Source organism: Equus przewalskii, chromosome 2 (genome assembly GCF_037783145.1).
Source record: "Equus przewalskii isolate Varuska chromosome 2, EquPr2, whole genome shotgun sequence".
NCBI lineage: Eukaryota > Metazoa > Chordata > Mammalia > Perissodactyla > Equidae > Equus > Equus przewalskii.
The window spans coordinates 89,545,374-89,572,555 of NC_091832.1; the positions used below are offsets into that span (position 1 = coordinate 89,545,374).

Genomic DNA, 27,182 nt, shown 5'->3' on the forward strand with positions numbered 1-27,182 from the left:
AAAGATCAGCTATTACTGTGTTTGTTTAAGATTTTGTGCATTATATTCGACTACCCCTCAAAAATCCTGGGTTGTAAAACTGCAATACTCTCCTGTATTATCTCCCATGTCTTTGGTGGTAAATCAACCCAAATGAGATCTGAATAAATGAAGTGGAATCTCTGTGTGTGCATGCTATGGGAAGAAAACGAGGGTGATTATAAGAACGGTAGAAGATTTCATTGCGTGTGAATAGATACTCAGCTATGTACTAATTATGTGAGTGTTATGGAGACTGGAGCTGTAGTAGCAGGAATTCAAAGAGGGCAAGCTATTTTGCTCTAAAAATAGATCAAAAGAGTTTATTGGAACTATCAACAGGGTTAAGCTGAATGGAAGTAAATTCGTATTTTTAATATTTAAATTCACATTGATGGACACGTCCATGTTATATGGAAGATTATGTAAACAACATGTTTCTCCATTTGGCTATAACTGCCGACTTGTCTGAGTACTGTCCAGCCAACTTTTTCTTCAGGTTTTTTTTTTTTTTATAAAAAAGCTGCCTTTTTATTTTGGTTTTTTAATGCATCAAAATATTTTCCAACTTTTCATTCTTATATGTTTTTTTTCCCTATATTTCCTGTCTACTTACCTTCAGAGTGCCTTCAGTATGGCTAATAGATTTAAAGAGTTTAAAACATCCAGTAAAGTGTAGCAGTAAAGATAGTTATGTTGGCAATTGTGGACACAGTTAATTGTGAGAGCTGGTTACTGTTCAAAACACTTCGGGAGCTTGGGGTTGGGAAGAAGAATAAGAACAGGCACGTCTAGTCTGATGGTGGCGGGTAGGTGGTTTGGAGTGAGGGCAATAGCTACGGAATTTGTTAGAAAACAAGACCTGTTCCGTTTGTGATGCCAATAAGCAGTCTGCTCTAGGACAGGTCATCACATTTCTTTCTTAGTTTCCTTATCTGGTTAATGAAGAGGTCCACTTTAAGGTCCTTCTAGTTCTAGAATTTCACAATCTATTGCAAAGTGACTATGCAGATCATAATCATCTTATTAGGCACTTGTTTTGCATGTGGTTTAACTGGTTTTCTTTAATCGCATGACACAACAGGCAGATTTAGAGACAATTTAGTAACCGCTAGTTGGGCATGGCACTGGTGACTGCATGTTGAGAGTGCACCAATCAATGATTACCTTGAGTTACAGCATTATATCCAAAAGTGTCTCATTAAATGGTGATTCTATCAACTATTATTCAAAATAATGCTATGAGTTAAAGGGCCCCTTACTAACAGATTATGAAGTATGAATATGTTAACAATATGTGTCACTTCTCTAATAATATGAGTTACTTCTCTACTCTTTGACTGAACAGATTGTTAGGCCATGTGCACGTTAAGTGTACTGTAATACAGACCATCAATTCCTGCACCCTCCAGTATATTACAGGGTGAAGCTATTAAACATTTGTCAGGAAACTGCAAAGTACAGCTGTAAAGCTCTTTATTGTCAGTGAGCTGTCGTTACTTTAGTACTTACTAGGTATTTACCACCAGCTTGTAAAATCTACCATGGCAAGTTTCACAGTAACCTCGTTAACATTGAGCATTACTGAAACCATTTGGTGGAGAGACAGTTAAGGGTGATAATAAGGAATAAAAGCCAAATGTTTTCATGGGGAAGACTGCCTATGTCATCTCTACTGTTGAAATCTGTCCATAATGCTAAAAAGAAAAAAAGATCTCTTGCCTCTAAATTTTTTAAAAGATATGCCTTTCTTTAGCCTTTAACTCTGTTTGAAATATAGACCATACCTAGTCTGATCACATTTTGTTTTAAGGTATATTTGAAATTACTTGATAGATGCAGCAGGTAGATGGTGTTCAAATGATTATCCCCAGTGAAATTCACCTCCAAAGACCAGATTCGGAACTAAAACATAGGGAGCTGAGGAGACAGATGGTGTTTATAGTGCGTATAGAATCTCAGCATTAATGTTTAGAACAGGAGGACTCAAGACCTTGGCAGCAACCCAAAACCAAACTATTTTCCATTGATTGGTGTGAATCATTTTCTCTCTCTGTTGCCTGTATTTTTTCCAACATCCACACCACTTAAGTGCCAACAAATCTGCAACTGACCTTTTCATAGCATAGGCTGAGTTGACTACCATGCTGTTTCTAATCCTTGGCAATTTCTTTCCAGACAGAGCTTTTTGTACATGCCTTCAAGGATCAGCTGGTCAGAAGTGCTCTTTTAGCGCTTTACACTGCCCGGCCAGGAGGCATCCTTAAGAAACCACCCTCCCCTAAGAACAGCACAGAGGAGAGCAGTCCCCAGGACCCACCCCCACCGATGAAGAGGCAGGACTCCATACCTCACCATTCAGACTATGATGAGGAAGAGTGGGTAAGTCTTTTTTTTTGCACATTGCTTGCATCCTGATGTTTAGTCCTGAGAACTAAAGCAGGAATGATAAGAAATCTCTGCTTTTCATCAAAACAGGTTGGAAAGCAGTCATAATACAAATTGTGGGTAAATAAGTCATATTTTTCCTTAGGGGCAAATGATAAATGGAAGTTTTATTCCTGATCATATTTATTTGACATAAAAATTTATTTGCTATTAATATATTGGCAAAATATATATGTAATATGTATGAATATACATGTAATATTCATTACATATATATACAATGAAGAATATGTCATCAAAGCAAAGATGCCACAATTGCAAGACTCTATAATACTTTTCCTCATTTATTACCAAGGTAATATAAGCTGTTAAAATTAATTTTTAGAAAAAGAGTCAAAAATCATCCGTAATTCACTACTTGGATGCAGCAAGTATTTTCCTTGTTGCAATTCAGTGTTTTAATTCTGCTCATACTGTAAAAAGTGTTAGCATTTAAATGGCAGTGGACACAGAGATCTCTTAAATTCCCCTTTTCAAGATTCTAGTATTAAAAATAAGATGTTGCGGGGCCGGCCCGGTGGCGCAGCGGTTAAGTTCGCACGTTCCGCTTCTCGGCGGCCCGGGGTTCGCTGCTTCGGATCCCGGGTGCGGACATGGCACTGCTTGGCAGCCATGCTGTGGTAGGCGTCCCACGTATAAACTAGAGGAAGATGGGCACGGATGTTAGCTCAGAGCCAGGCTTCCTCAGCAGAAAGAGGAGGACTGGCAGTAGTTAGCTGAGGGCTAATCTTCCTCCAAAACAAACAAACAAACAAAAAAATAAGATGTTGCTCCAGGTTTTCTAAAACCTGAAAAAAATAGCTGGTAAAGGCAAATAAACAAAAGAAACCAACATGGTGACAGGAACTCTAGTTGGGCAGAATAAGACAGGAGATGCGTGAAGGTTCTAGCTGAAGGGGAAGCAGTGTGTTACTCCTGAATCAATGCATATTCATTGCTCAGGAACCCTCCAAAGTATATGCACATCACACACACACAGAAGGAAATGCTTTACTTCATCATATATTTAACCAAGAAAACAGTAGGCTAGCTGTATTAGATGTTAAACAGTTAACGATTACTTTTCCTCCCACCCAAGAATTGAAAAGTGTTCGGGGAGTAAATTATTTGAAAGGTCCAGGTTTCTCAAAAAAAGTTGCTGTCTGAAGGGCTGTGAAGTGATGCCTGCTCTTTCTTTTGATAAAATTTCTATCACAGGAAAGACAGAGCTGGGTTCCAAGAGGTAAATGCTGAATAAGTATTTGTTGTTGCTGATTAAGATTGCGTTTCTCCCACTGAAGCATTTTCAAAAGAGCAGATCTAATATTTTTCCCTTTACTTTCACCTTCTTCAATTTATTCACAGCTCCGAGGCGTGCGCACCTCTTAACCTCTCTGAAGTTCAATTTTCTCAACTGTAAAGCGAAAATAACAGCGCCTGTTCTGCTTAGCTCTTAGGGTGGTCATGAGATAAATGATTTACCTGTGCGATAACATGCCTGCCAAGGCCTAGGGAAATGCATTGTATTACTTTAGTATTATTGCCATATGTTTTCTTTTTTAAGATATGTAAATTACATAATTCATTATGAGGATCAATGCTATCCCTTGAGATAAATGAGGAAACTGGATCTACCATACAATGAGTATTGAGAATTTTAAAGTTTGTGTAGACACAGAAAAGAACTTGTATTTCATTTAATTAAACATACAGGGTTAACCTTTTGACAAATAATTAGCATTTGTATATTAAATCACATAAGAATTTTGGAACTAGGTATCTTTTCTTTTCATAATTTTCACCTCACTGTGTTATGCTAACCCTTCCCCACACCCCGCCTTCCTCCTGCTGCTCAGAAGTGTCCTTCTCCCTCCATCCCTCCTTATTTTCTTTTTTTAGATAATTTTTGAGACCTTCTATATCCTAGGTGCTCCAAATGGGAAGGTAAGTAGCAGTAGATCCTTAGGTCCTAGAGATCAGAGTCTAGTGGCAGATAAAAACATATTAACACATTTACAAAAAGTTGGAGAGAGAAAGATGGTAGAAGATAGGCTCTACTAATATGACTTCAACTCAAAATTTTATACACAGAACCTTCTGATGATGGGAAAAGAAGGAATAGAATGGGAACCGTGTGGCGAGTTGAGGAGGTTTAGGGGGACCACTCAGTCCAGGGGGTGTCACTGAGCACCTACTCTGCCTGGTTCATTGTGTTGCATGCTGGACACAAGAGGTGAACCACCCAGGGCTTCAAGGACTCCAAAGCCTGTTCAGGGCTCTAGAAAGACAAATGGCAGTTAAGTTCAACTTAGGGGTCTACACAGGATAGAGCAGGAGTCTCATGGTCATGGTGGGATTTCCAGAAGTAATTCTTAGATTTCAATGTGAATCGAGGTTAACCAGTCAAGAAAGACAATGAGGTGCCCTTTTGGACAGGAACACATTAGCTGACATTTGGGAAGGTGGGTGAGAGAGCGAGAGTGTGTGTATGTGGTTATTCTGAGTTGTTTACTTGTTTTGTTTTAAAGATGGTGAAAATTGATGTGTTTATATTCCAAAAGCCATCTGAGAGGCAGAGAGGAGATGACTGATAGAGCAGGGTCCTTACAAAGGAGAGTAGAGAATCAATTCCAGGGCACAGGTGGAGACAAGTCCTAGGCAGTATGCTCTTCTACTGACACTGCAGGGGGGCTGTAAAGGTGGACTTTACTTATTCGAGGGTGGGTGGGGCTGGGCGGCTTTTTGTTTGTTTGATTGTTTAAAATATCTTTCCAGCTCTATTGAGGTATAATTGACATATAGTATTGTATTAGTTTAAATGGTACAACATAATGATTTGATACATGTTTATATTGGGAAATGATTGCACAATAAATTTAATTAACATACATCACCTCACATAGTTACAATTTTTTTTTTCTTGTGACAAAAACTTTTAAGATCTACTCTCTTAGCAGCTAACTATATTTACCATGCTGTATGTTAAATCCCCAGAACGTATTTATCTTATAACTGGAACTTTGTATGGTTACACCACCTTCACCCATTTCCCCCACCCCCAACCTCCCAACTCAGGCAATGTCCAATCTGTTTTCTCTTTCTGTGAGTCTGGCTTTTTAAAACTCCACATATAAGTGACATCATATTGTCTTTCTCCATCTCATTTACTTCACTTAGCATAGTGCCCTCAAGGTCCATCCACGTTGTCAAAAATGGCCAGATTTCCTTCTTTTTAATGGCTGAATAGTATTCCATTGTGTGTGTATGTGTGTTTGTGTGTACCACATTTTCCTCATCCGTGCATCTGTCAATGAGCACTTAGGTTTTTTTCCGTATCTTGGATATTATAAATAATGCTGCAGTGAACATGAGGGTGCAGATATTTCTTTGAGATAGTGATTTTGTTTCCTTCAGATATTTACTCAAAAATGGAATTGCTGGATCATGTGATAGTTCCATTTTTAAATTTTTGAAGAACTTCCATACTGTTTTCCACAGTGGGTAAACCAATTTACATTCCCACCAACAGTGCCACAAGGATGTCCTTTCCTCCACACCCTTGTCTGCACTTATCTCTTGTCTTTTTGATGATAGCCATTCTAACAGGTGTGAGGTGATATCTCCTTGTGGTTTTGATTTGCATTTCCCTGATGGTTAGTGATGCTGAGCACCTTTTCATGCACTGTTGGCCATTTGTATGTCTTTGGAAAAATATCTATTCAGTTCATCTGCCCCTTTTAAAGTTGGTTTTTTTTTTTTTTTTTCTGAGTTGTTTTAGTTCTTTATATGTTCTGGCTATTAACCTGGACTTTTTTTTTTATCCTTAAAGTAGAATCATGTGCAAAGAGAAGCGAATGTGGAGGATGGACTGAGGATAGTGGTGAAAGTATCAAATAGGCACCAAAGAAAATGAGTAAAGGAGCTTATTAGCAACATCTTAAAAAATTAGGAAGAACTGTAGTCCTTGTGAGGGGCCAACCAAAGCTACAGTAGGAGTTTGCTTGGTTGTTGGATCACCATTGATCATTCTCTTGGGAATTCTTTGGTAGTCTTGATTCTAGGAAAAAAATGTCTTCTTGGTTTTTTCTTCCTGTGGATGCAAGAGTGTCATCTCAGTTTGTTTGTTTGTTTTTCTTTTTGGTTTCCTTCCAAGGCAAAAAGAGTAGGGTAATAATGAAGATCTGTATCTTCCTCTTCATCTCCTTTCATATAATTTCTGAATTTCCTCTAGAACCCACTGTTTCCCAAAAGCATGTAAGTGCTTTGTCTAAATTTACCATGATTACAAGGAAAATCTTTCCCACTCAGAAAAGTTACTTTTAACTCTCTCCTTCTAATATAATTTTACTCTATTTGCAAACAATAATCAGATTTGATTGTTATGTAACATTGTTATTGCTTTTCCTCAGCAACCACTTTCTGTTAAAAAGATGCCTTTGTCAAGAGATGGAAATTTCTTACTTAAAAAAAAAAAATTCACCAAAGTCATAACCATTTAAGATTATTTTCAAAGCTTTATCTAACTTTGAAAAGTTGAGTAAGTCCAAAGAAAATGTAACTAATTGAAAATGCCTTTGGAGACTGTGCTATTAAATGAATTGGAAACATAACTTTGTGTGCCACTTTTCTTAGTTAATTACATGTTAGAAAAGTTTCATCACTGATTACAAGTCTAGCCAACTTTCTGAAATAATTCAGTGTTTTAAATTAATGCAATTGAGTTTCTGTGATATATAAAAATATTCTCTGATCACCTAGATTAGTTTAGGTTTGCACATAAGATTACAGTAGCTCCATTTTTAAAAATCTGTTTATCTAGTTTCTTATAGTGACTGTAGTTTTAACAATTACCTAACTTGAACAACTGCATTTAGATTCTTATAATAAATATTTGCAAATAAAGATATGCTAGTAAATTATTTGAATTCTAATCTGCTGATTCACGTAAAAACCTTTCTCTTTGAGGCCGAGAGAGAATCTCTATTAATTCTAAATCAATGTAAGATTGTTCTCTTTTAAACTTGTTTTGTTGGCAAAATTGATGGCAATCTGGATGATAATTATCTAGTCAATATGGAAGAGATTTAAACTAGAATGTTCACTGACCAAAAATTGCCTATTTGCTGAATTTTATTTATTAAATGATTGAGTGCTTTAAAGTCTTAATTTTCTGAAAGTTAGTAAACAATTAAACCCAAAGGAATATTGGGATTTTATGACAATCTGTCCAAAGAAATAGACTAATCTAGCATTCTTCTTCTTTTAGCTGGTAAAGATGACATATTGCTTTTCTTTCTCTACATCTCTACAGCAGATGCTTCCAGCAGCTGGGATTCCAAGATTAGTTTGTCCAAAACATGAAAGCATGTCATCCAACCCAAGGATTAAGTTGACCCAGTTTTTGTGGCTTCCAGTAATTATACTATTCTCTAGAACACTGTGATTTAACTTCAGCATTACTACACTGATGGAGTGGGACTAAATCTGCCTACCCTCATTCAAAAAATTATTTTTAAAAAAAGATATAAACTTCTGATCCTTTGTATTCTGATCCATTCCAGCAAAGTGAAGAATTAGGAAAGCTGTTGCTATTTTTTAGCCATATTTCAAACCCATTTTGTAGTTGAACTACATTTCTATATCAGGCAATATTTCCTCATCCAAATCATCCAATTAATTCCCTTTTTCATGTTGCAAATGTAAATTTTATTTTATTTTTGAGGAAGATTAGCCCTGAGCTAACTGCTACCAATTCTCCTCTTTTCACTGAGCAAGACTGGCCTTGAGCTAACATCCATGCCCATCCTCCTCTACTTTATATGTGGGACACCTACCACAGCATAGCATCCAAGAGGTACCATGTCCGCACCCAGGATCTGAACCGGTGAACCCCGGGCCACCGAATTGAAACATACGCACTTAACCACTGTGCCACCGGGCCGGCCCCTAAATCAAATTTTAATTTTAGTTTCCATTCTCAAGCTATGAGAACATTTGCTATGCCTTATTATGGTAAAATGTATTTATGTCACATAAGCACAATACATGATCTACATTAATCCATAATAATTTTTAATAATTTTATAGATTATAGAAACAATAGCACAATTCACGATGGTATTTATGTCAGGCATCCTCTTAATAAAGTGCATATATAACCTGAAAGACAATTGTGGTTTCTTTGTAATTCAATATTTCCAAAGATGCCTTTTGGAATAAGATTTACGTGAACCGCTTTCTGATATGCTCTTTCCCAACATCTCACAGTTCATTTTGTACTACACTTTTCTCTAATGATGTCTAGAACAAATCTGAATGCTTAAGCTTGACAAGAGTATTGATAGAGCTATTTATATTGCCGTAATTGGTAGCAGTGAGCACAGATAGTTGCAAAATATTACTAACTGTTGAGGACAAAACATATTTCATCAGATACCTCCACAGGCAATCTTCACTGATCTGTATTCCCAACTTCTCTTGTTAGCTTCTGTCTCCATCTTAGACCTTAGCTCTAGGGAAAATAGTTCAGGCTGTGCATAATGCAGAGGTACCTATGAAAATTAATATTAAAAAAAAAATTCTGTTCACTTTTCTGACTGGCTAGAATTATCCTATGTGAAACCACTGACCTGATCTTAATAAGAAGGAAATAAATCATTCTCATTCTTTAGAGGTAATTAATTCTTATAGACACCTAATTACTAACCTACAATTTAACTTTTCTAAAGAAATACCTTATAGCTTAGTTACCTAAATGAGTAAAATGTCCACTAAAATATACCCATTTATTTCCAATTTTTATCTTATAGATATACCTATCCAGAGATAGATATATAGATAGATAGACATGTTTGTATATATATACATACATACTGCATTCAACTCCAAAACATTTTGTATAATAAAGCATTATTCTTGCATCCAGTGATCACACAGCCTTATGAACACTGAATTATATTGGTTGTTTACATGTCTGTTTCATCCGTGTATTCATGAACTTTATAATCTACTAAAGGGCAAAGACAATGTCGTGATCACTTTTGTATTCCCACAGATAGCAGAGCACTTGCACATAAAAGGTATTAAATACTCATTTGTAGAATAAATTAATGACTTTGAAATGTGCCCTCAAATTATTATTTTTATTTACCTTCTTATTTTGAAAATCAGAATATTTAAATTTAATATAACTTTGCACTATGTCAAGTACCTTTTACCCCAACTGGAATTCATGAATTCTTTTGAGGATTTTGTTTCTCTCTTCCAGTCAAAAGTACCCAGTTATATTCCTCTCTCCTTAGTGCATATTCCCTAGTGTCATGGTCAACTCTCAGATGACTATTCAAGTCACCTGAAAAATATTTACAAACATAGAAAGCAGTAAAATTCAAAATGGACAGAGAACATCAGAGATGGCCAAAGCTAAAAACATGATCAATTAAGCCCTCTAGAAGCTTCCAGAAACACAGTGGTGGCAATTTTAACTTTATTTGATTATTCATGCACCGATCACAAAGATCCTAGTTACATAGAAATAATTTTAGATGTTTCCCAGCAAGTAGAAATTGGAAGAAATTTTTCCCTTTGTCTCAGCTTTTTCTTTTTCATCCCTAAGTCACACATAATAAGGTTGTCTGATTTTGATAATCTTATATTGAGGAGGGGGGCATTGACAGCACCCACTCTCCCCATCAGAAAGGGCAGGCAAAGCAGGGAGAATTAGGCCAGTTGTTCCCTATATGGCAACTGAGTGTGTTCTATCATCTGTTTTCTTGATGGATGGGAAACATTCCTGAACTTCTCCAGTCCATTTCACCCAGGAGAAATATGCTTTGAATACTTATCTGATATTATAGTCCGCAAAAGGTGATTAAGCAAAGTTCATGACTGTCCATTAAAATGCGCAAATGTTCTATTAAAGAAAAGGAACCCCAAATGAGATCTTTATGTGCATGCATATTCATGAAATCTTGCCAATTTCTAGATTTTCCCACATGCAGTTAATACATTCACCTTCAATCTCGTTTTACAGCACCTAGCACAGTGTGTGTGTCGGGGGGGGGGGGGGGGTGCTTTTTTGGTGAGGAAGATTGACCCTGAGCTAACATCTGTTGCCAATCTTCCTCTTTGTGCTTGAGGAAGATTGTCACTGAGCTAACATCTGTGCCAATCTTCCTCTATTTTATGTGGGATACCACCACAGGGTGGCCTGGTGAGCAGTGCTAGGTTCACGCCTGGGATCCGAACCTGTGAAACCTGAGCCGCTGAAGCGGAGCACGTGAACTTAACCATTATGCCACCAGGCCAGCCCCCCTAACACAGTGGTTTTTTTTTTTTTTTTTTAAGATTAGCACCTGAGCTAACAACTGTTGCCAATCTTCTTTTTCTTTCTGCCTTATCTCCTCAAACCCCGCCATACATAGCTGTATATCTTTTTTTTTTTTGGTTTTTTTTTTTTCCTGTATATCTTTTTTTTTTTTTTTTTGGAGGAAGATTAGCCCTCAGCTAACTACTGCCAGTCCTCCTCTTTTTGCTGGGGAAGCCTGGCTCTGAGCTAACATCCGTGCCCATCTTCCTCTAGTTTATACGTGGGACGCCTACCACAGCATGGCTGCCAAGCAGTGCCATGTCCGCACCCGGGATCCGAACCAGCGAACCCCGGGCCGCCGAGAAGCGGAACGTGCGAACTTAACCGCTGCGCCACCGGGCCGGCCCCCCGTAGCTGTATATCTTAGTTGCAGGTCCTTCTAGCTGTGGGATGTGGGATGCCGCCTCAACGTGGCCTGATGAGCGGTGCCATGTCCACACCCAGGATCTGAACCCTGGGCCGCCGCAGCGGAGCGCGTGAACTTAATCACTTGGCCACAGAGCTGGCCCCTAGCACAGTGTTTTAAACATACTTGTTCAATGTGTTTTTCAGAGTTAATGTAGGAAGAAGGGAATGGACGGATTTCCTGAAAGACCAGTTCGTTATACAATTCAAACCAGTGTTTTTAACAAAGATATTTTATTTTTATTAATGTAAAGGTGATTTTCCCATGATTTTATATTGGTTACCATCATTTCCCTTGGCTACTTCCCTGGCCTTTACAATGCCTGGTTCAGTCTCAGATATTTTGATGTGCTTATGTATAATGTATCTGCAAACTTGCATACACACACTTTAGAAATTTATGATTACATTAAAATCAAGTGCCTTAAGCTTTAATACATTCTAATATGAATAATGAGACATTATTTCCTAAATAGAAATTTTTGAATCAAAATTTAATGAATAGTTAAAAGAAATGCTGAGGTATATACACGCAGACTATTGACTTGATATATGCTGGTACGTTTAGTTAAAAAAAATTAATCCTGGAAATTGATGGTATGCAGCACACTAACTGATAATGTCGTATAGTTCAACCAGTTGTGTAGCTGTCTAATGGTATGCAGATAATATCCAGTTACCAATTTAAAATTAAAAGCTTTAGTCCATCAGTGGATTGTTTTTACTTGTTATTAAACAAATGCTTTATTTAATATTTCACTGAATTGAAAGCTGTAGCACGATGTGGCATTTATTAGGGTAAACTCAGCCTTTCAGAGTATGAGGTTAGTTCTAACTTTAATTTGAAGGCACATGTGATAATACTTCTTATATTTATGTTTTAATTTCTTTTTACTCCCGAATAGCAGATTATTAAGTCAATCAACAGATGTTAATTAAGCATCAATGATGTACAGCAATGCTATAGGTAACTTGGGGGGAAAACAAATTAAGTATAAAATATGGCTTCTTACCTCAACAACCATATCACCTTATTTAAGTGAATGGCCAGCACTCATAAAACAAGCAGAGATATTGAAAGATGTTCCCAGAATGGAGGTAATTGTGTAATACACACTAAAAATGTTGAAAAGATTCAGAGAGAAGTTATATGAGGCTTCGAGAAGGTGAAAAAATCATCCCTTCCTTCTTTTATTCATTTTTTCATTCTTTTATTTATCTATCAACTCATGAGTACTAAGATCTGGGAATAAAGGGATTAATAAGTAATAGTCATCTTTTCATAGAGCCCACTGTCTATTACAAAGAAAAAACATGTTAAGCAGAGAGAAAGCAGCATGAACAGTTCTTGGAGATGGTGAGACTTGAAAGGGTAAGAACTTGGATTGACAGAAGATAAGGGAGAAGGCATTCTAAGCATAAAAAGCAGCATGTGTCAAGATAGAAATATTAGTTCCTCCAAGGTTTCCATTCTCTTTGATGTTCAGCACTGAGAAGGCATGTAGCGAGTGCCCAGAAAATATATCTTGAGCTAATTAACAGTATGTTTCTAGGACAGCAAGGAGACTGACCTGGATGAAGTTTTTATTTTGAAGACTAATGAGAAATCAAGAGAATTATCTAGGTCAGCCCAACTACAGAGACGCCTCTAGGCTGAGAGAAGAATAAAAATACTTGCTGGGTACTAAACCTGCTGTTGATCAGAGGAGTGATGACATGGGCATGGTGATCGATGAAGATGAACGTGGCAGTCATAGGTAGATCTCATTGTCTGGCAGCTACAGTATAGGCCTGGGAAAGATCCAAACCAGGGAAGTAAGGAGAGGTCAATACTGGAGAAACAGTGGCTGACTACGTGAATCCACGTGTGTGACTAGGGACTGAATTTCAGCGTGAGGCCGGTGGTGTGGTTAGGTAGGTGAGGTTAAACAGGATCAATAGGCCTAAGCAAAGAATCTCATTTAATTGCGTGTGTGCAAATATGTGTGTATTACGTAGCTTGGGCCATACATGTGCCAGTTTGTGTCATAGAGTATTTTAAGTGCAACTGTTTCACCTAACAGTCTGAGTAAAGTTAGGATTCAGAGAGAAGAGCTATTAAGCGATGGAAAAAACAGAGGTTTGCAGTGTTGAGGAACCCGGTCAGTAAAGTGCAAATTGCTCTCAGTCCACTCAAGGATAAACAGAAGCTTCTTTTTAAAGATGTTATTGGCCTTGTTGATTCCCTGGCTGGTTCTAATCAAAGTCCTCAGAAATTGGTAATGACAAGTGGGAAAATGTATATGGAGATATAGTTATGACAAGCCTACTTCAGACCTCCATGTCAGCTCTGGTTTAGTCTTCACATTCTTGCCAACCAAAAATCGGCCCTAGAACAGTTGATCAGCTCAGCATTGCTGAACTTTTTTTTTTTTTTTCAAGTTAATTGCTGATCCAAAGTAGTCCGGATTTCTCTTGATGCTACCAAGCTCATAAATGTGTGGCATGCTGAGTAAGCACCGTGTCTTCTGCCCTCATGGCTCACTCTGCCAGGTGTAATGTGCCCCTGGCTACTCACTGCTACATCCATCAAATTTTTACATCTATTGCACTGGGGTTGACCTACGTGTTAGCTGAGGTCCTTACCCAGAAATAAATAAAGACCAAGATCAGCACCTGACTTAGAATGGAATAAATATTACTGCTAGTTCCCCACTGATTTTGTGCCCTCATTGCTGAGAAAAAGTTTATAGCCACTTCACCTCCAAGAAATTGGGTTATCTGAAGTTTCCATTAAGGTCAAGGAGACCAGTTAGGCTCCATTTACTAAAGGTTAGACTTTAGCCCACCAATTTTTCATTGCTTCTTTCATACAGCAGGAGACATAGCAGTGTGATTGATACTATTTTCAGGGGAAAATGCCTGGCAATCTGTTTTTCTGATAAGTTGTTGTTTTGTTTCTAAACCTCTCCTGTAGCTAAGGAACTACACAGGATCTGGAGCTGTTCATACTTGCCTGGCCTGAAAAGGGGAGGGGCTGGAAGCACCAGATACTGCAGCCACATTCTTTTGCTTCCATTGTTTTCTCCTCCCTAATCAGCCTTTCCTCTTCATGAGAACATTTGGAAACAAATCGTGTGATTTTGGTAGGGAACAAAGTGGAGTAGGTCCCAGCCATACCAGCAGTCTAAGCAAAAAGAATTTCCTGTGTGGACCAGCCTAGTGAGTAAAAATCATCAGACTAAAAGAATTGTTGCTGGTTATTTTCCTCTGTGTGTATGTTTTCAGAGAAATATTATGGAAAGTGGCTTGTTTAGGAGAGAAATCAGATATTTAAGGCTCCCCTTCAAGAAACTTGTCTACCTATTTTTAGCATCCTAGTTCCAAAATAATTATCTTGCCCCTCCCCCCGATCTCCTAGGAGTTGAATTATCGTCTTCCTTGCAACCCACTCCTTGTTTTATATACCAGTCACGTGAATGGATTTTGGGCCTTGATACTGACATTGCTCTTTATTAATGTTGGCTGCTTATGTCCTTTGACCGAAGCCAAATGACCCTTTAGCCAAGTTATTGCTCCATCCCTGGTTATATGACACCCTTTATTTTAGACTTACAAGTATATGTAACCATCTTGTCCTTTTTATAGAGTCATCTCTTAGTCCAGAATCTGCCAGATAACTGCCAAAATCTGTCTTAGACAACTGAAACCTAATCTTGCTCCTGTAGATGGCACACATCTCTACCTAAACCTTCCCAGGCTCTGTCTCCTGACCTTCTTCTGCCTAGTTTGTCCCCAGAGTTCCAGTGATTTCACGAAAAAGAATTCCTACTGTGAACCACAGTTCTGTGGGAAATCATAGGGGAAGAATCAAGTCTTTGGAGTCAATTAGAATTTCTGCTCCAGTTAGACCATTTTAATGTTGAATATTATTCAACGTCTCTTACCTGAAATCTTCTCATCTCTAAAAACTGAGTCAAGGGGCCAGCCTGGTGGTGTAGTGGGTAAGTTTGTGTTCCCTCCTTCAGTGGCCCAGATTGTATGGGTTGGGATCCTGAGCACAGACCTACACATTGCTCATCAAGCCATGCTGTGACAGCATCCTGCATACAAAATGGAGGAAGATTGACACAAGTGTTAGCTTGGTGACAATCTTCCTGAAACAAAAAGAGGGAGACTGACAAGGGATGGTAGCTCATGGCCAAGCTTCCCATGCCCCCCCAAAATACTGAATCAATAATATTAATTTGTCTGGTGTTTTTTGAGGTTAAATTAGCTAATGTTCATATCCAAGGTGACTATACATAGCAGCCCTCAATCTCTGTCTGGGTTGGAGTCATCTCTCTCCTCTTCCCTCCTTTGCTCACCCCTTTTCTCTCTGTCTTTCTTCCAGGCCTTGCACAATATAGTGCAAATAACTCATAGTCTAGTAGTAGAGACAGAAGTGCAAATCAATAACTTGAATCTACTTTGTAGATGCCATAAAAGAGAAGGAAGCAATGACCAGCAAAGTTCAGCGTTCCCTCACCACCAGGCAGGATCTCCTCTCCAAGAGATAAAGAACAGAATTAGTCTGCTCAGAGTCTGCTGCTGGGTGTGCCTTCAATAAAATATTTGATTATACATTAATTGTATGTTAATGTTACAGAAGAAACTGCTCAATTTCTCACCCCCAAAAAACATCCTCCCTGCTTGTGTGTCCTCTAAGCATTTAATGACTTAAATGTTTTTCTACTGTTTACCTCCTCTCTTTACTATATGGTTGTTGGTCTTGGTCACTGAACATGCTTCACTCTGCTCCTCATGTCAATAAAGATCTCTCTACTGTCTGCAAAGGCTACTTTTTCTACCAGTAGAATCCTATAACTCAGGTATCTATAGAGGAAGAAGAACGATATATAGGTATAGAATGTAAAATTATCCTTGTAAATAACCTTCTGTTCAAGCACTTCAGAGATGTGATTAAGAACAGTTGATCCACCCCTTATATTACTTTACACAAGACAGGCAGCGTGCAATGCTACTTGATCTTTCATCAAAATATAAAGTTCCTCTCAATATGGGCATCGGGAAGAGAGTTGAAAACTTACTTCATGTACAAAGCTAATCTGGAAAATTAGGAGCAATCCTCTCCCCTTTTTTCCCCTCAGTAGTAGAGTTTATTTCCAGTATTAGCTGAAGAATTGCCTCATTTTTCAATTTAATAGCCTTAAAGATGCAGTTGGTGGTGGTGATTAAGGCATATTCAGCATGGGGCCATTTAGTTTGTTGTCGTGGTCTGAAATGTGAGCGCCTTACCAAATTGCAGTATGAGTGATGTCAGGACCTCAGCTGGCTTACCTTTCTGCAGTGTTTCCTCCTGGAAGAGGTGAGCTTTCTTAGGTCTCCTGGCTCATGGCTCAGAGGTGCCTCCACTTCATTTTCTCAGACGACAGGCAGAGGATGATGTAATCTGTGGATGTGATTGGTGTCTTAATTTCCCTTTTAGTTAAAAGCAGAAGGGAAGTGCTTTTAATTCTTTGAGGGGAAAGATCTAATTTTATGGGAAAAATTGTTATGATTATTTGTGATTAATGGCATATTTCACACTCAAGATTACAGGGTGATGAAAACAAGCTTGATTCATTAGGAAAGCCAACAGGGACAGGATGTGATTTTGCCAAATTGTAATAATTCTACCAAGCACTTTCATAGAAACCATGTCATTTGGCTCCACTGCAGTATGGTGAGGATGGCAGGGCATGAATCATCATTCTAAATTGTAGAGGACCCCACTGTTAACTGCCCAGAAATGTGGTGGTTCTCCCCGGGTATCATAGGCAGCGTATCACATAAGTGGACCTCACATTGACCTTTTCTAACTTTGAATGTACTCTTTTTCTACTAAATCCTATTTGCCCCTCAGCTAGAGTAGGCATGTCAGTACATTTCCATATTTGTTTCAATGTGGTTGAATTATTCAACTAACTTAATCTTTACAAGCACCCATCAGATAATCTAAATTCTACTATCATTCTTTCCTCCTAGATTTATCCTAACCAAAATTAGTTTATATGTTTATAAACTAGCAAAATTAACTTATGTAAAAAATATACATCTGGGAAAAAAATATATAAACCACTAAGGAAGTACTTTAGTTGTCTATTATCTTTGCACTAAGTGCTACTCTAGGTTCCTGAAATTGCTCTATTACAGGGAAAGCATCTACCAAAAGATTGCTTTATGTCGAGATGAGGAAATGCACCATAAATCCATTTGGTTTTTCTGCAATGGTGTATTAATCAGAGTTCTCCAGAAAAACAGAGCCAATAGGATATGTGTATATATATATATATATATATGTATATGCACATATCATATATATGTGTATAAATCATATATATGTGTATATATGTGTATAAATCATATATATGTATATATATATGTATGTGTGTGTGTGTGTGTATGTGTATATATATATATATATATATATATATATATATATGAAGAGATTTATTAGAAGGAATTAGCTCACACAATTTTGTATACTTAGAAGTCCCATGATCTGCCATCTGCAAGCTGGAGACCCAGGAAAGCCGGTGGTGTAGTTCAACCTGAGTCTGAAGGTCTGAGAACCAGAGGAGCCAGCAGTGTAGATTCCAGTCCAGGACTAAAAGCCTGAGAACCAGGAGCACTGGGGGCAGGAAAAGATTGTTGTGTCAGCTCAAGCAGTCAAGGGGGAAGGGTGGAATTTTTCTTTCCCCCGCCTTTTTGTTCTCCTCAGGCCATCAATGGATTAGATGATGCCCACCCTCACTGAGGAGGGCAGATCTGCTTTACTGAGTCCACAGATTCAAATGCTAATTTTATCTGGAAACAAACACACCCATAAATAATGTTTAGCCAAATATCTGGGCACCCTGTGATCCAGTCAAATTGATACATAAAATTAACCATCACAGATGGGGAGTCAGGGCTTACACGTAAATGATGTGGGAAGAGGAGCCAGAAGAGAAGCCAAGGTTAACATCATGATATCGATGACTATATTTAAAATTTTTATTTAAAAAATAGAAAATTTTGTGAATCAAAGAACTCAGTATTGGATATTGCCCTAAACAAAAATGAATAGTAATCAGAACTAGGAAGATAGTGACAAAGAGGTCCGTTAGTGGTAGAGGCTGCTTCCTAGGAAATAAATCAGCCAAAATGACTTGTTGTGGAGCTGAAGCATATAGTATTGAGTAGAAGCTCTGAGTTAGTGTGGTCAGAAGCACCTGGGACGCGTGTCAGCATTTCAATTTAGAGGGCCTTCTTCCCAATGGTTCCGAATGACTTGATGGCACCCAAGGACCTACATTTTAATTCTCTAGATCATTCTATTAGAGGTGATCTGAACATCGCAATTTAAGAATGTCTGATGCCTAGAGTAGTCAAAATCATAGAGACAGAAAGTAAAATGATGTTGCCAGGAGCTGGGGGAGGGAAGAATGAGGAAATCAAGTTTAAAGGGTATAAAGTTTCAGTTTGGGAAGATGAAAAAATTCTGGAGTTGGATGGTGGTAATGACTGCACAACAACGTAAGTGTACTTAGTGCTCCTGAACTGTGCACTTAAAAATGATTAAAATGGCAAACTTCACGCTATGTACATCTTATCACAGTAAAAAGAAAAACAAAAATTCTAATGCAAGTGGTGGACATTCTTTAAAAATATTGATATGTCTTTGCTTTCTTACTAAGTATTGATAAGGAAAATAGATATGTCATAATTTGTGCTCAATTATGGATTAATATTGTATGGTAGTTCATCATTGCTTTTATGACAGAGAAAAAAAATGGGCTAAATAAAAAGATTTATAATACTTAAATTTTACTTTATTAAGAGAAAATAGATTTCTTGTATATCCATAGTCTGGCCAGATTAATGGAAGTAGTAGAGTGAGTCACTCAGTTTGCATTCTTAGGATTGCTTCTCTGCCTGCTTCTCCAAAATGGATTCATCAGATTTTGCCTTATCTTGTTTCTGCAATAACAATGCGTAGTGATACTCATGCTCTTTTCAGGATAGGGTGTGGGCCAATGTGGGGAAGAGCCTGAACTGCATTATTGCCATGGTGGATAAACTGATTGAAAGAGATGGTGGCAGTGGCGGCAGCAGCAGCAGCAAAAATGAAGAAAAGGACCCGTCTCTAGTGGACTCCGTCATAACTCATCCAAGGGGTAAGGAGTCATTTCTTCCCAATCATTGACTGAGTAAACAAAATGAGAAAGTCATGATAAAATGAGATAGAAAAGAGGAGTCAATAGTGCCTTTGATGAAAGTGCTGATAGCATGCTTTTCCAATGCTCTGGCTTGGGAGATGGAAGGCTATTTATCAAATTGCATTCAGTTGTGTTTTCAGAACTGCTTGCAATGCTCATTTATTTTTCCTTTTGCCACATAAAAACCTTCTTGAAAGAAGAACAGTGTTTTCTGTTAAAGACTCTGACATAATTTAATCTACTGGTACACATTTCTCCAAAATTTTATTAGAAAGAAAAACAAGCCTCTGCTCTTAAAACTCTTAGAAAATTTGAGAGTTATTAGGACACAGTATCTCATCATAGTTCCCAAAAAGAATGCAATATGATAAAATGCTTTTTCCTTCTTCAGGGGGATGTTTTTATGAATTATCTCAAAACGCATAAGAAGCTTTGATTCCATAAAGGACAATATTTTTGTGCACTAGTCCAAAGACATATTAGTAAGTCTGGATTTTCACGAATGCACGTATACACACACGTGGGTATATATGCATACATATGGGAGTGTGTATGTGTATATCGACAGATAGACAGATATATATAGGTAGATACTTTCAAATGTATGGCTTATTACAAGGTTGACTAGAAAATACGATAATCAGAATTTTAACTACAGTTGTGACCCTAAAAATGGCTTTTTTTGTTGAAATTTTTTTGATAATTTGATTAATTTTGATAACAAAAACCAAGACAAACATCTGCATTCTTTATGATAGTAAGAATGCTGTAAGAGTTGTCCTGGCCCCTTTGCTAGATATTCTAAGTGGAAAGAATAAACAGTGTCATCCTTCCCTCTTCTTCTGAAATCTGCTTTTCTTACTACTTTAAGAAAATGAGTCATAAGGAAATATGGACACTTATAAAATTAAATTTATGTTTTCCTGATTTTTCATTACTCACATTTTCATCAGGAGTTTAATTATGTGAAACATCAATCTTTCATCACTTGATTAATAGTAGAACCATTTCTAAATCATATTTGTAAACCTTGGCTTTCTAAAGTGTTCTTAGTGTAGATAGTCCTCATCCTCTGTAGAACATTCGCATGGGTGGAAAGTTTACACTAATGTTCTTTATGTTCATTCCTACTGGGTCTAATTGTCTATGGGGATCTTCTTTCTTAATAATAACCGTTTTATTAGTTAATGAATCTAGTCCACTTCCATAACTTTAAATGAATCAAAATGAAAGCTTGTCATAACTTACGTCATAAAGAAATAGTATACTTCAATTTTCTTTAATTGAACCTTTATCGACTATCAACTATGAGCCAGAGACATGCTGTGCTCTGAAAAATGAGATAAGGGGGCAGAATCCAGTTTAGTGACTTGTTCTGTCCATTGATGGGTTTTCAAGCTTAATATTTTTTAGCAGAAATGAGATAAGGGATACTGAATTTGGCTACCTCTTCTGTTTTGATGTTCCTGAAAACTTCTCATTGACAAGAACAGAGTTTTAAAATATTTGAAATTATACATTTTATTTGTCTTGTATTTTATTGGAAGATAGCGTTTATGCAAACAAAATTACTTCTTAAAAAGTAAAAATATTTGGTAGGTAAATCATCTGTAAAATTAGATGAATTGCTTTCATTTTTATGTGAGACGTTGTTTGGATACAGTCTAAAACTAAACAGAAATTGCTGCCGATGTGGAAGTCACAACTAGATCAAATTAGAGTCAATATTTGACATAGTGCACTCTGATTGATTTTATTACTTTGATTTATTATCCATCTTTACTTCATCCATTCTTTTTTGTGTTATAAACATTTTTAGGACATAAGAAACTATTTAAATGTGTAAAAGAAAATGTATACTTGGGTCTGAAAATTATTTACTATAGTATCGTCAAATAATTTTAAAGTTAAAGCTTTCGTTAACATTTTACTTGTCAGACAATTGTATATAGAGTGCCTGTTTTCGAGAAGATATTGCTACATAAAAGAGCATGTTAACATGTATAAATAGATGTTTTACAAATGAATCTGTGCTCAAGTATATTTAAAATCTATTACGGATATTGTATGTCAGAGTGGAATTGATTAACTCAATTATTTAATAAAAATTTACTTTTATTGTATAATAAAATATTAATGCTTATTTTTATTATTTAATAAAAATAAAAATTATTATTACATTGTTATTATACATTACATTAGTATATTATTATATTATATTATTATTATATAAAAATAATTATTATTTTTATATAGTCTTCTAAAGTTAAGAAAAAAGCACTTTTGGTATCTACCCTGATTTTTGTCACATAAAGCAATGCAGTAGAGAAATTAATAGTGGCTTTTTGAAGTAATATAAAGCATATGAATAACCTAAAGTCATGTATTTACCTATGTTATCCCTCAAACTATCTCAGATAAAGATATTGGAGATATACATCCATTGATGACACGTACTCCAATTTACTTGTATTTTTAAATTTTATTAGGAAAGTAATAATTTAGAAAATTCGTTAAGAAAAACAAATACAATTACATATGATTTTTATTTTCTTATTTCAATTAGACATAAACATTTTGAACATATCTTGTATTTATACACACACACACTCACACACACACACATACTGTAACCAAACTGGAGTACACATTATAAATACAAATGTTCTTCTTAATATTCTGCATACCATTATATTATGAATATTTCCTGATAAATATTCTCTGGAAATGAGATTATAATGACTGTAAACTAACTCATCAAAAGACAAACCACTCTTTCAAATATTTAATTATTATAATAATACTGCAATTAACACAGAAGTATCTTTGAGCATTTAAGTCTTTAACTACATCTCAGATATTTTCCCCTAAGTGAGATTGCTAACAGTACAATTATTTTATAAGGAAGAGTTATCCCTTCTCTCCCGTGTATTTATTTATACAATTATTTGTTTATATCAGTGTGGACTCATGAATATTTATTTTACTCTTTGGTCTATAATCCAATACCATTATTGTTTACTTGGGGTTCAAATTGTTCTAGAGATAGCCACTGGGAGCTCTTTCAGGTTCATTTCAGTGGCCTTCATACAGGTTTCCCCACCACAGGCTATTTACTCCCTTATTTTCTTTCTTACTCTTTTTACTCATTCCCTTACCCTCTGGCACCATGAAGCACTCCAGGCTCATCTCTGTTTTCCCTGCCTCAGCCCTAGTTTCAGCCGTTTTCTAAGGAATCCTGGTTTCTTTTATTGGCAATAGCATTTAGAAACCAACATTTGCGTGGGTAGGAACATTTTGATGGTTCTTTTTAACATTAGGTACTGTCATCAACAGTATCTACAAACACCCTTTTAACTATAGCCTTACAAACCTTAAATATTTTCACTGCTTTCATGCCACTTGGATGAAAAATTGTAATTTCTGGTTATTTGTGAAGTTTGTTATGATGTAACAATACTATATTTTAAAATATTATTTTTGATAATAAAATCTATTTCTTCAATAGCCCCCAAATTTATGGGCTAGATTATTCACTAACCCATAGCTAGGGTGGGATGCATTTCATTGTACTTTTTACAATTAATAAATGAAGTGATTCAGTGAATGATTTGAGTAACCTAGAACTTGTTGAAAGGTATGATGTGATAACTACTGATAGGCAAGTTAGCACATCATTTATTATTATTTATTATTTTTCCTCATGTTGCATCAGTTTTGTTTTGTTTTCTTTTCTTTATATATTAACTTCTGTAAACATTTTTAACCAATTTCTGGAATTTTTATTGTGTTCATATGTTTTGTCTACTGTGTTTTATATTGGGATACATTTTGAAATCTTATACGGTAAGTCAACCCTATGACAGTCAGTTTTTCTTTCTTTGTCACCATCTTTTGTTTGTACATTGTAACTGTAATTTGTGTTTGTTTTGCTGGTATATATATAAAATGTTTAAACAGATGGTCTTCTGAAATGTCACTACCATCATCCATTTTTTTTATGTTCTTCTATAACCTGCAGATATTTTTCTTTTAAAGTTGCAGATTTTCTTTCTACAATGTATTAATTTAATAATGTTTTAAATCTGTAGTTTTGAAGGTTTTTTGTTTGTTTTAGATCCAGAATTTTACAATATATCTTACTTCATGAGTTTCTTTTCAAGAGTAATACAAATAGTATTGAGAGAAAAACTTTTTCTGCTGTTCTGAACAAATATAGTACAATAACTACTCAAAACTTTCAAGGCTTTTCTATATTTACATATTTTCTTAATGAACAAGATTGTCTTTTTATTTTCCATACACTTAAACATACTTACAAGCATCCACTGTGTGTGTGGTACCACATGCATTCAATTTCATAATAAATTGAGGACTCAAGGATAAAATCAGTGACTATTGGAGTCTTAGATTTTGATGTGTCACTAAAGAATATGTAGTTAAAGCTCCTAAATTCTGTTAGGAAGCTTACCTATGATATATCTGCCCATTTTCACCTAGCCTGTTATACACATCTTCACTGATAGAAAACCATTTGCATTTTCTAGAGTGGCATGCTCCAGATATTGATCTAAATACGTTTCTTTTAATATTCCCCACAGGCCCAGATCTAATCCTTTGAAACACACAGAACAAATTTACTTTCCTTTTGCCACGTTATAGCCTAACATATCTGAAAGCACCCATCGTGTCCTTTCCAAGTTGCTACATTTTTGGTCGTTTTTCAAAGGAATAGCATCAATATGCAGAGTAACACAGGAGGACCACCTCCCTACTTTTAGATACTTTTCTTTTGTTAATGATATCCAAGTCCACATTAGCTAATTTGACAGCCATGTTTTGCTAGTAACTCTATTGATATTCATAAACTTTGCTAAATTTGACCTGTCTTTCAGGTTTATCAATATTCAAGTAACATTCAGTCACCACTATGTGCTAGACATTGTGAAATACTAGGGGCACAGGAGATTAAGACATGTCTATCTCAATTCTGCTGAAGAGATTGATGTTTAAACCCAGGACTGCAGTATAATACACTTTTGAGTACACTTTAATAAATATCTGTTACTTTCATCCATCGTATCTACTGTCCTACTCAGGTTTATTTTACAAATATTCCTGTCCATTTATGGAAATTCTAGATAAAAATTATGGGAAAACAGACACAAATACATGTCCTTGAGGCACATCACTAAAGAGAACTGTATGCATTGGAATATACTTGTTAATCACTACACTTTGGGACTGTGTGTTCCACTAGCTATATTCACCCATTCAGGTTACTGCATGGCCTGTATTTCTCTTTCACAACAATACTATGAAGTGCCCTGTGAAAGAGAAAATGCCCTATGTCATTCAATGCTTTTTCTTAATCTACCCAGCCTTAAGCCCTGTCAAAAAGGAGATGAAGTTCCTGTGACATAATTTCCCTTAATGAGTCCATGCTGCCTGTAAGTCATCACTGCTTTCTCATACAGACGAGGTAAACATCCGTGTAGATACCAGTGGTTAGAGTTTCTTCTTCTTTCATACTCTTGTCCTTTTCTGCTTTGTAACTCCCTTTTAACTTGTAAAGCATATTCCACATTTCCTTATGGGATTTAAGAGTTCACTTTTTTCCCCACATCTTTTGCTTTATCTCTGGCTGTCTCCACTTAACACAATTGTCTGGTAACTACAAAGAATTTATCAATAATTTATTACCAATTATCAATGGCTTGCTAATGCCAAAGATTAGACATCCGAAAAATGCATCCCAACCTCCAAAAAGGGACAAATCAAGGTTTTAGCAAATCACCTTTTTTTTTGTTAGCAAATCTCTTTCGCATCTTTTATCTTTGGTTGGCCAGAGTAGCTGTCTACCTAACAAACTTGAAATAAGGACTAGAACAATTAATTAACACAATTATATATAAAATAGTTCATGTCATTAAGCCCTATGGAAGACACACACTAAATTGATGGTAGTTTGAAGACGAAAAGGAAAACCCTTTCATTCATTTAGTAGATATTTGTTGAGCATCTATCTTCTGCCAGCACTGTCCTCAGGAATGCCTTCAGTCATCTCCCTGGTCTTGCAGTCTAGTGGGTGCGCAAGTTGTAAAAGAAATCTGATGATGCTCACAACCACAGAGAAACTGGGACAGACAGAGAAAAGAGATTCATATCTCCCACCTGAGAACTTTGGGGCATGTGATTATTGAATGGAATAGCCTGAGAAATGGTACTGTTTACATTATGTTTGTGACTTGCCTACTTACTCGGCACTTATAAATTAAATCTCTTTACACGAGGCTTTGTTGTATTTGTAGAATTTTTTTTTTTAAATGGTGCACTCTATTCCACTGGCCTTGAACTTTACTAAAAAACTACTGCACTCACCTAGGTCACTTCCAGATAGAAATGTGTCTCCTCTTCCCTGCTCTGGACGCCTGCACTGTCATCAGGCTTCAGTCCACTCAGTATCTGCTACCTCTGGTTTCAATCTTAGATACCGGACAAAATTTAAGTGACAAGAGCTCTCTGGTGCAGATGGGTTGGTGACCTAGGTTGTTCAATGACCTATGACCTATGCAGCTTATTTTTCCATGTTTAAATGTCAGCATATTTGTAGGCCAGAGTTGACATTACAGTTTTCTTAAGGCCAAAAGGCAAAATAAGCCCAATGAATGTGAGTTCGTGACCTGTTTGGGCCAGCATAACCCCCAATTCAAAACTTTATGCTACAATAAATACACAGCTTGTTTGGTTAATGGATTTAGTTCCTGGAAAGTGTCTTAGCAGAATTTACTTAAGGCTTTCAACTTTGTGCCACGAAATGAGAAGTTTAACCCAGGATATCAGTTGATGCATTTCCTTTGCTATTTTTCTAAGAGCAAGACTGGGAAGTTTTACGATACTGTGTTCTCAGGCTGGCAGGATTTAAACAAACAAGGTTTCCTTGACATGAGAAAAGGTTGCCTTTGTTCTTCTCATAGCAGTTTGTCTCAAGTTGAGCAGTACACTCATTTCTAATACATTTGGAAGATGCCATATCACTCGCTTTCCTTGGATCACAGTTCAGAGGATAGTACGTTGATTACATTTTAAGATACGTGTTTGTCCTTTGTATGAATACCCTTGGGGCCTTTAAGACTGCTCTGAGGTAGGGGGAAAGGATGGTGCTGCATTCATGTGTGACTTCCCTCCCAAGTTTACCATAAACCTGTTTGCATTTGCCTGCCTGATATTCCTTATTTCTAGATTTGGCCTTGTTTCTCAGCTTTTGGCTCTGCTCACACATAATCCATACCTTCCTGTTTCTCTCCACACCCCTACTAAGCTCATTCCCTATCCTTGCTATGATAACTGCCCACTAAGTTTTCCATTGGCTTTTTACCATGACTTCAGGTTCAGCATTTTCTTCTACTTTATTCTTGCCTTTTCCAAGTCCTTGAGTCATCTCAGCTCCTTCCCTCCTCCCTTCCAGTCCCCTCTATGGCCCCCTCCAGTCAGTGTATGGCATCCATTTGTGGGACTTAGCTTCATCAAACCAGGCACCCCTCCCAGACTCTATTCCTACAAAGCTTCACTTTACGGGTATTCGCTACCTGCAGGTCAAGCAGCTTCCCTGAACTCCCTCCACATAGGACTTCCTTCAGGTATTCAGTAAAGGACACAACCATGAATGAATATGATCTTCTCACCAGACATGAACTCTCTTGCCTCTAAACTCTTAACTCTTCTAAACATGTTTTGTCACA

At 36.7% G+C, this 27,182-nt stretch overlaps 1 protein-coding gene across 35 annotated transcripts in view; it reads left to right on the plus strand.

Annotated features, from left to right (window-relative positions):
* INPP4B (inositol polyphosphate-4-phosphatase type II B) overlaps nt 1-27,182 on the plus strand; it is a 747,875-nt gene that overhangs the window by 620,465 nt on the left and 100,228 nt on the right. For all 35 annotated transcript variants that reach the window (XM_070608969.1, XM_070608970.1, XM_070608973.1 and 32 more), the window contains 2 exons: nt 2,197-2,400; nt 19,242-19,398. In XM_070608969.1, coding sequence (XP_070465070.1) covers nt 2,197-2,400; nt 19,242-19,398 — 361 coding nt within the window. The remainder of the gene's footprint in view (nt 1-2,196; nt 2,401-19,241; nt 19,399-27,182) is intronic.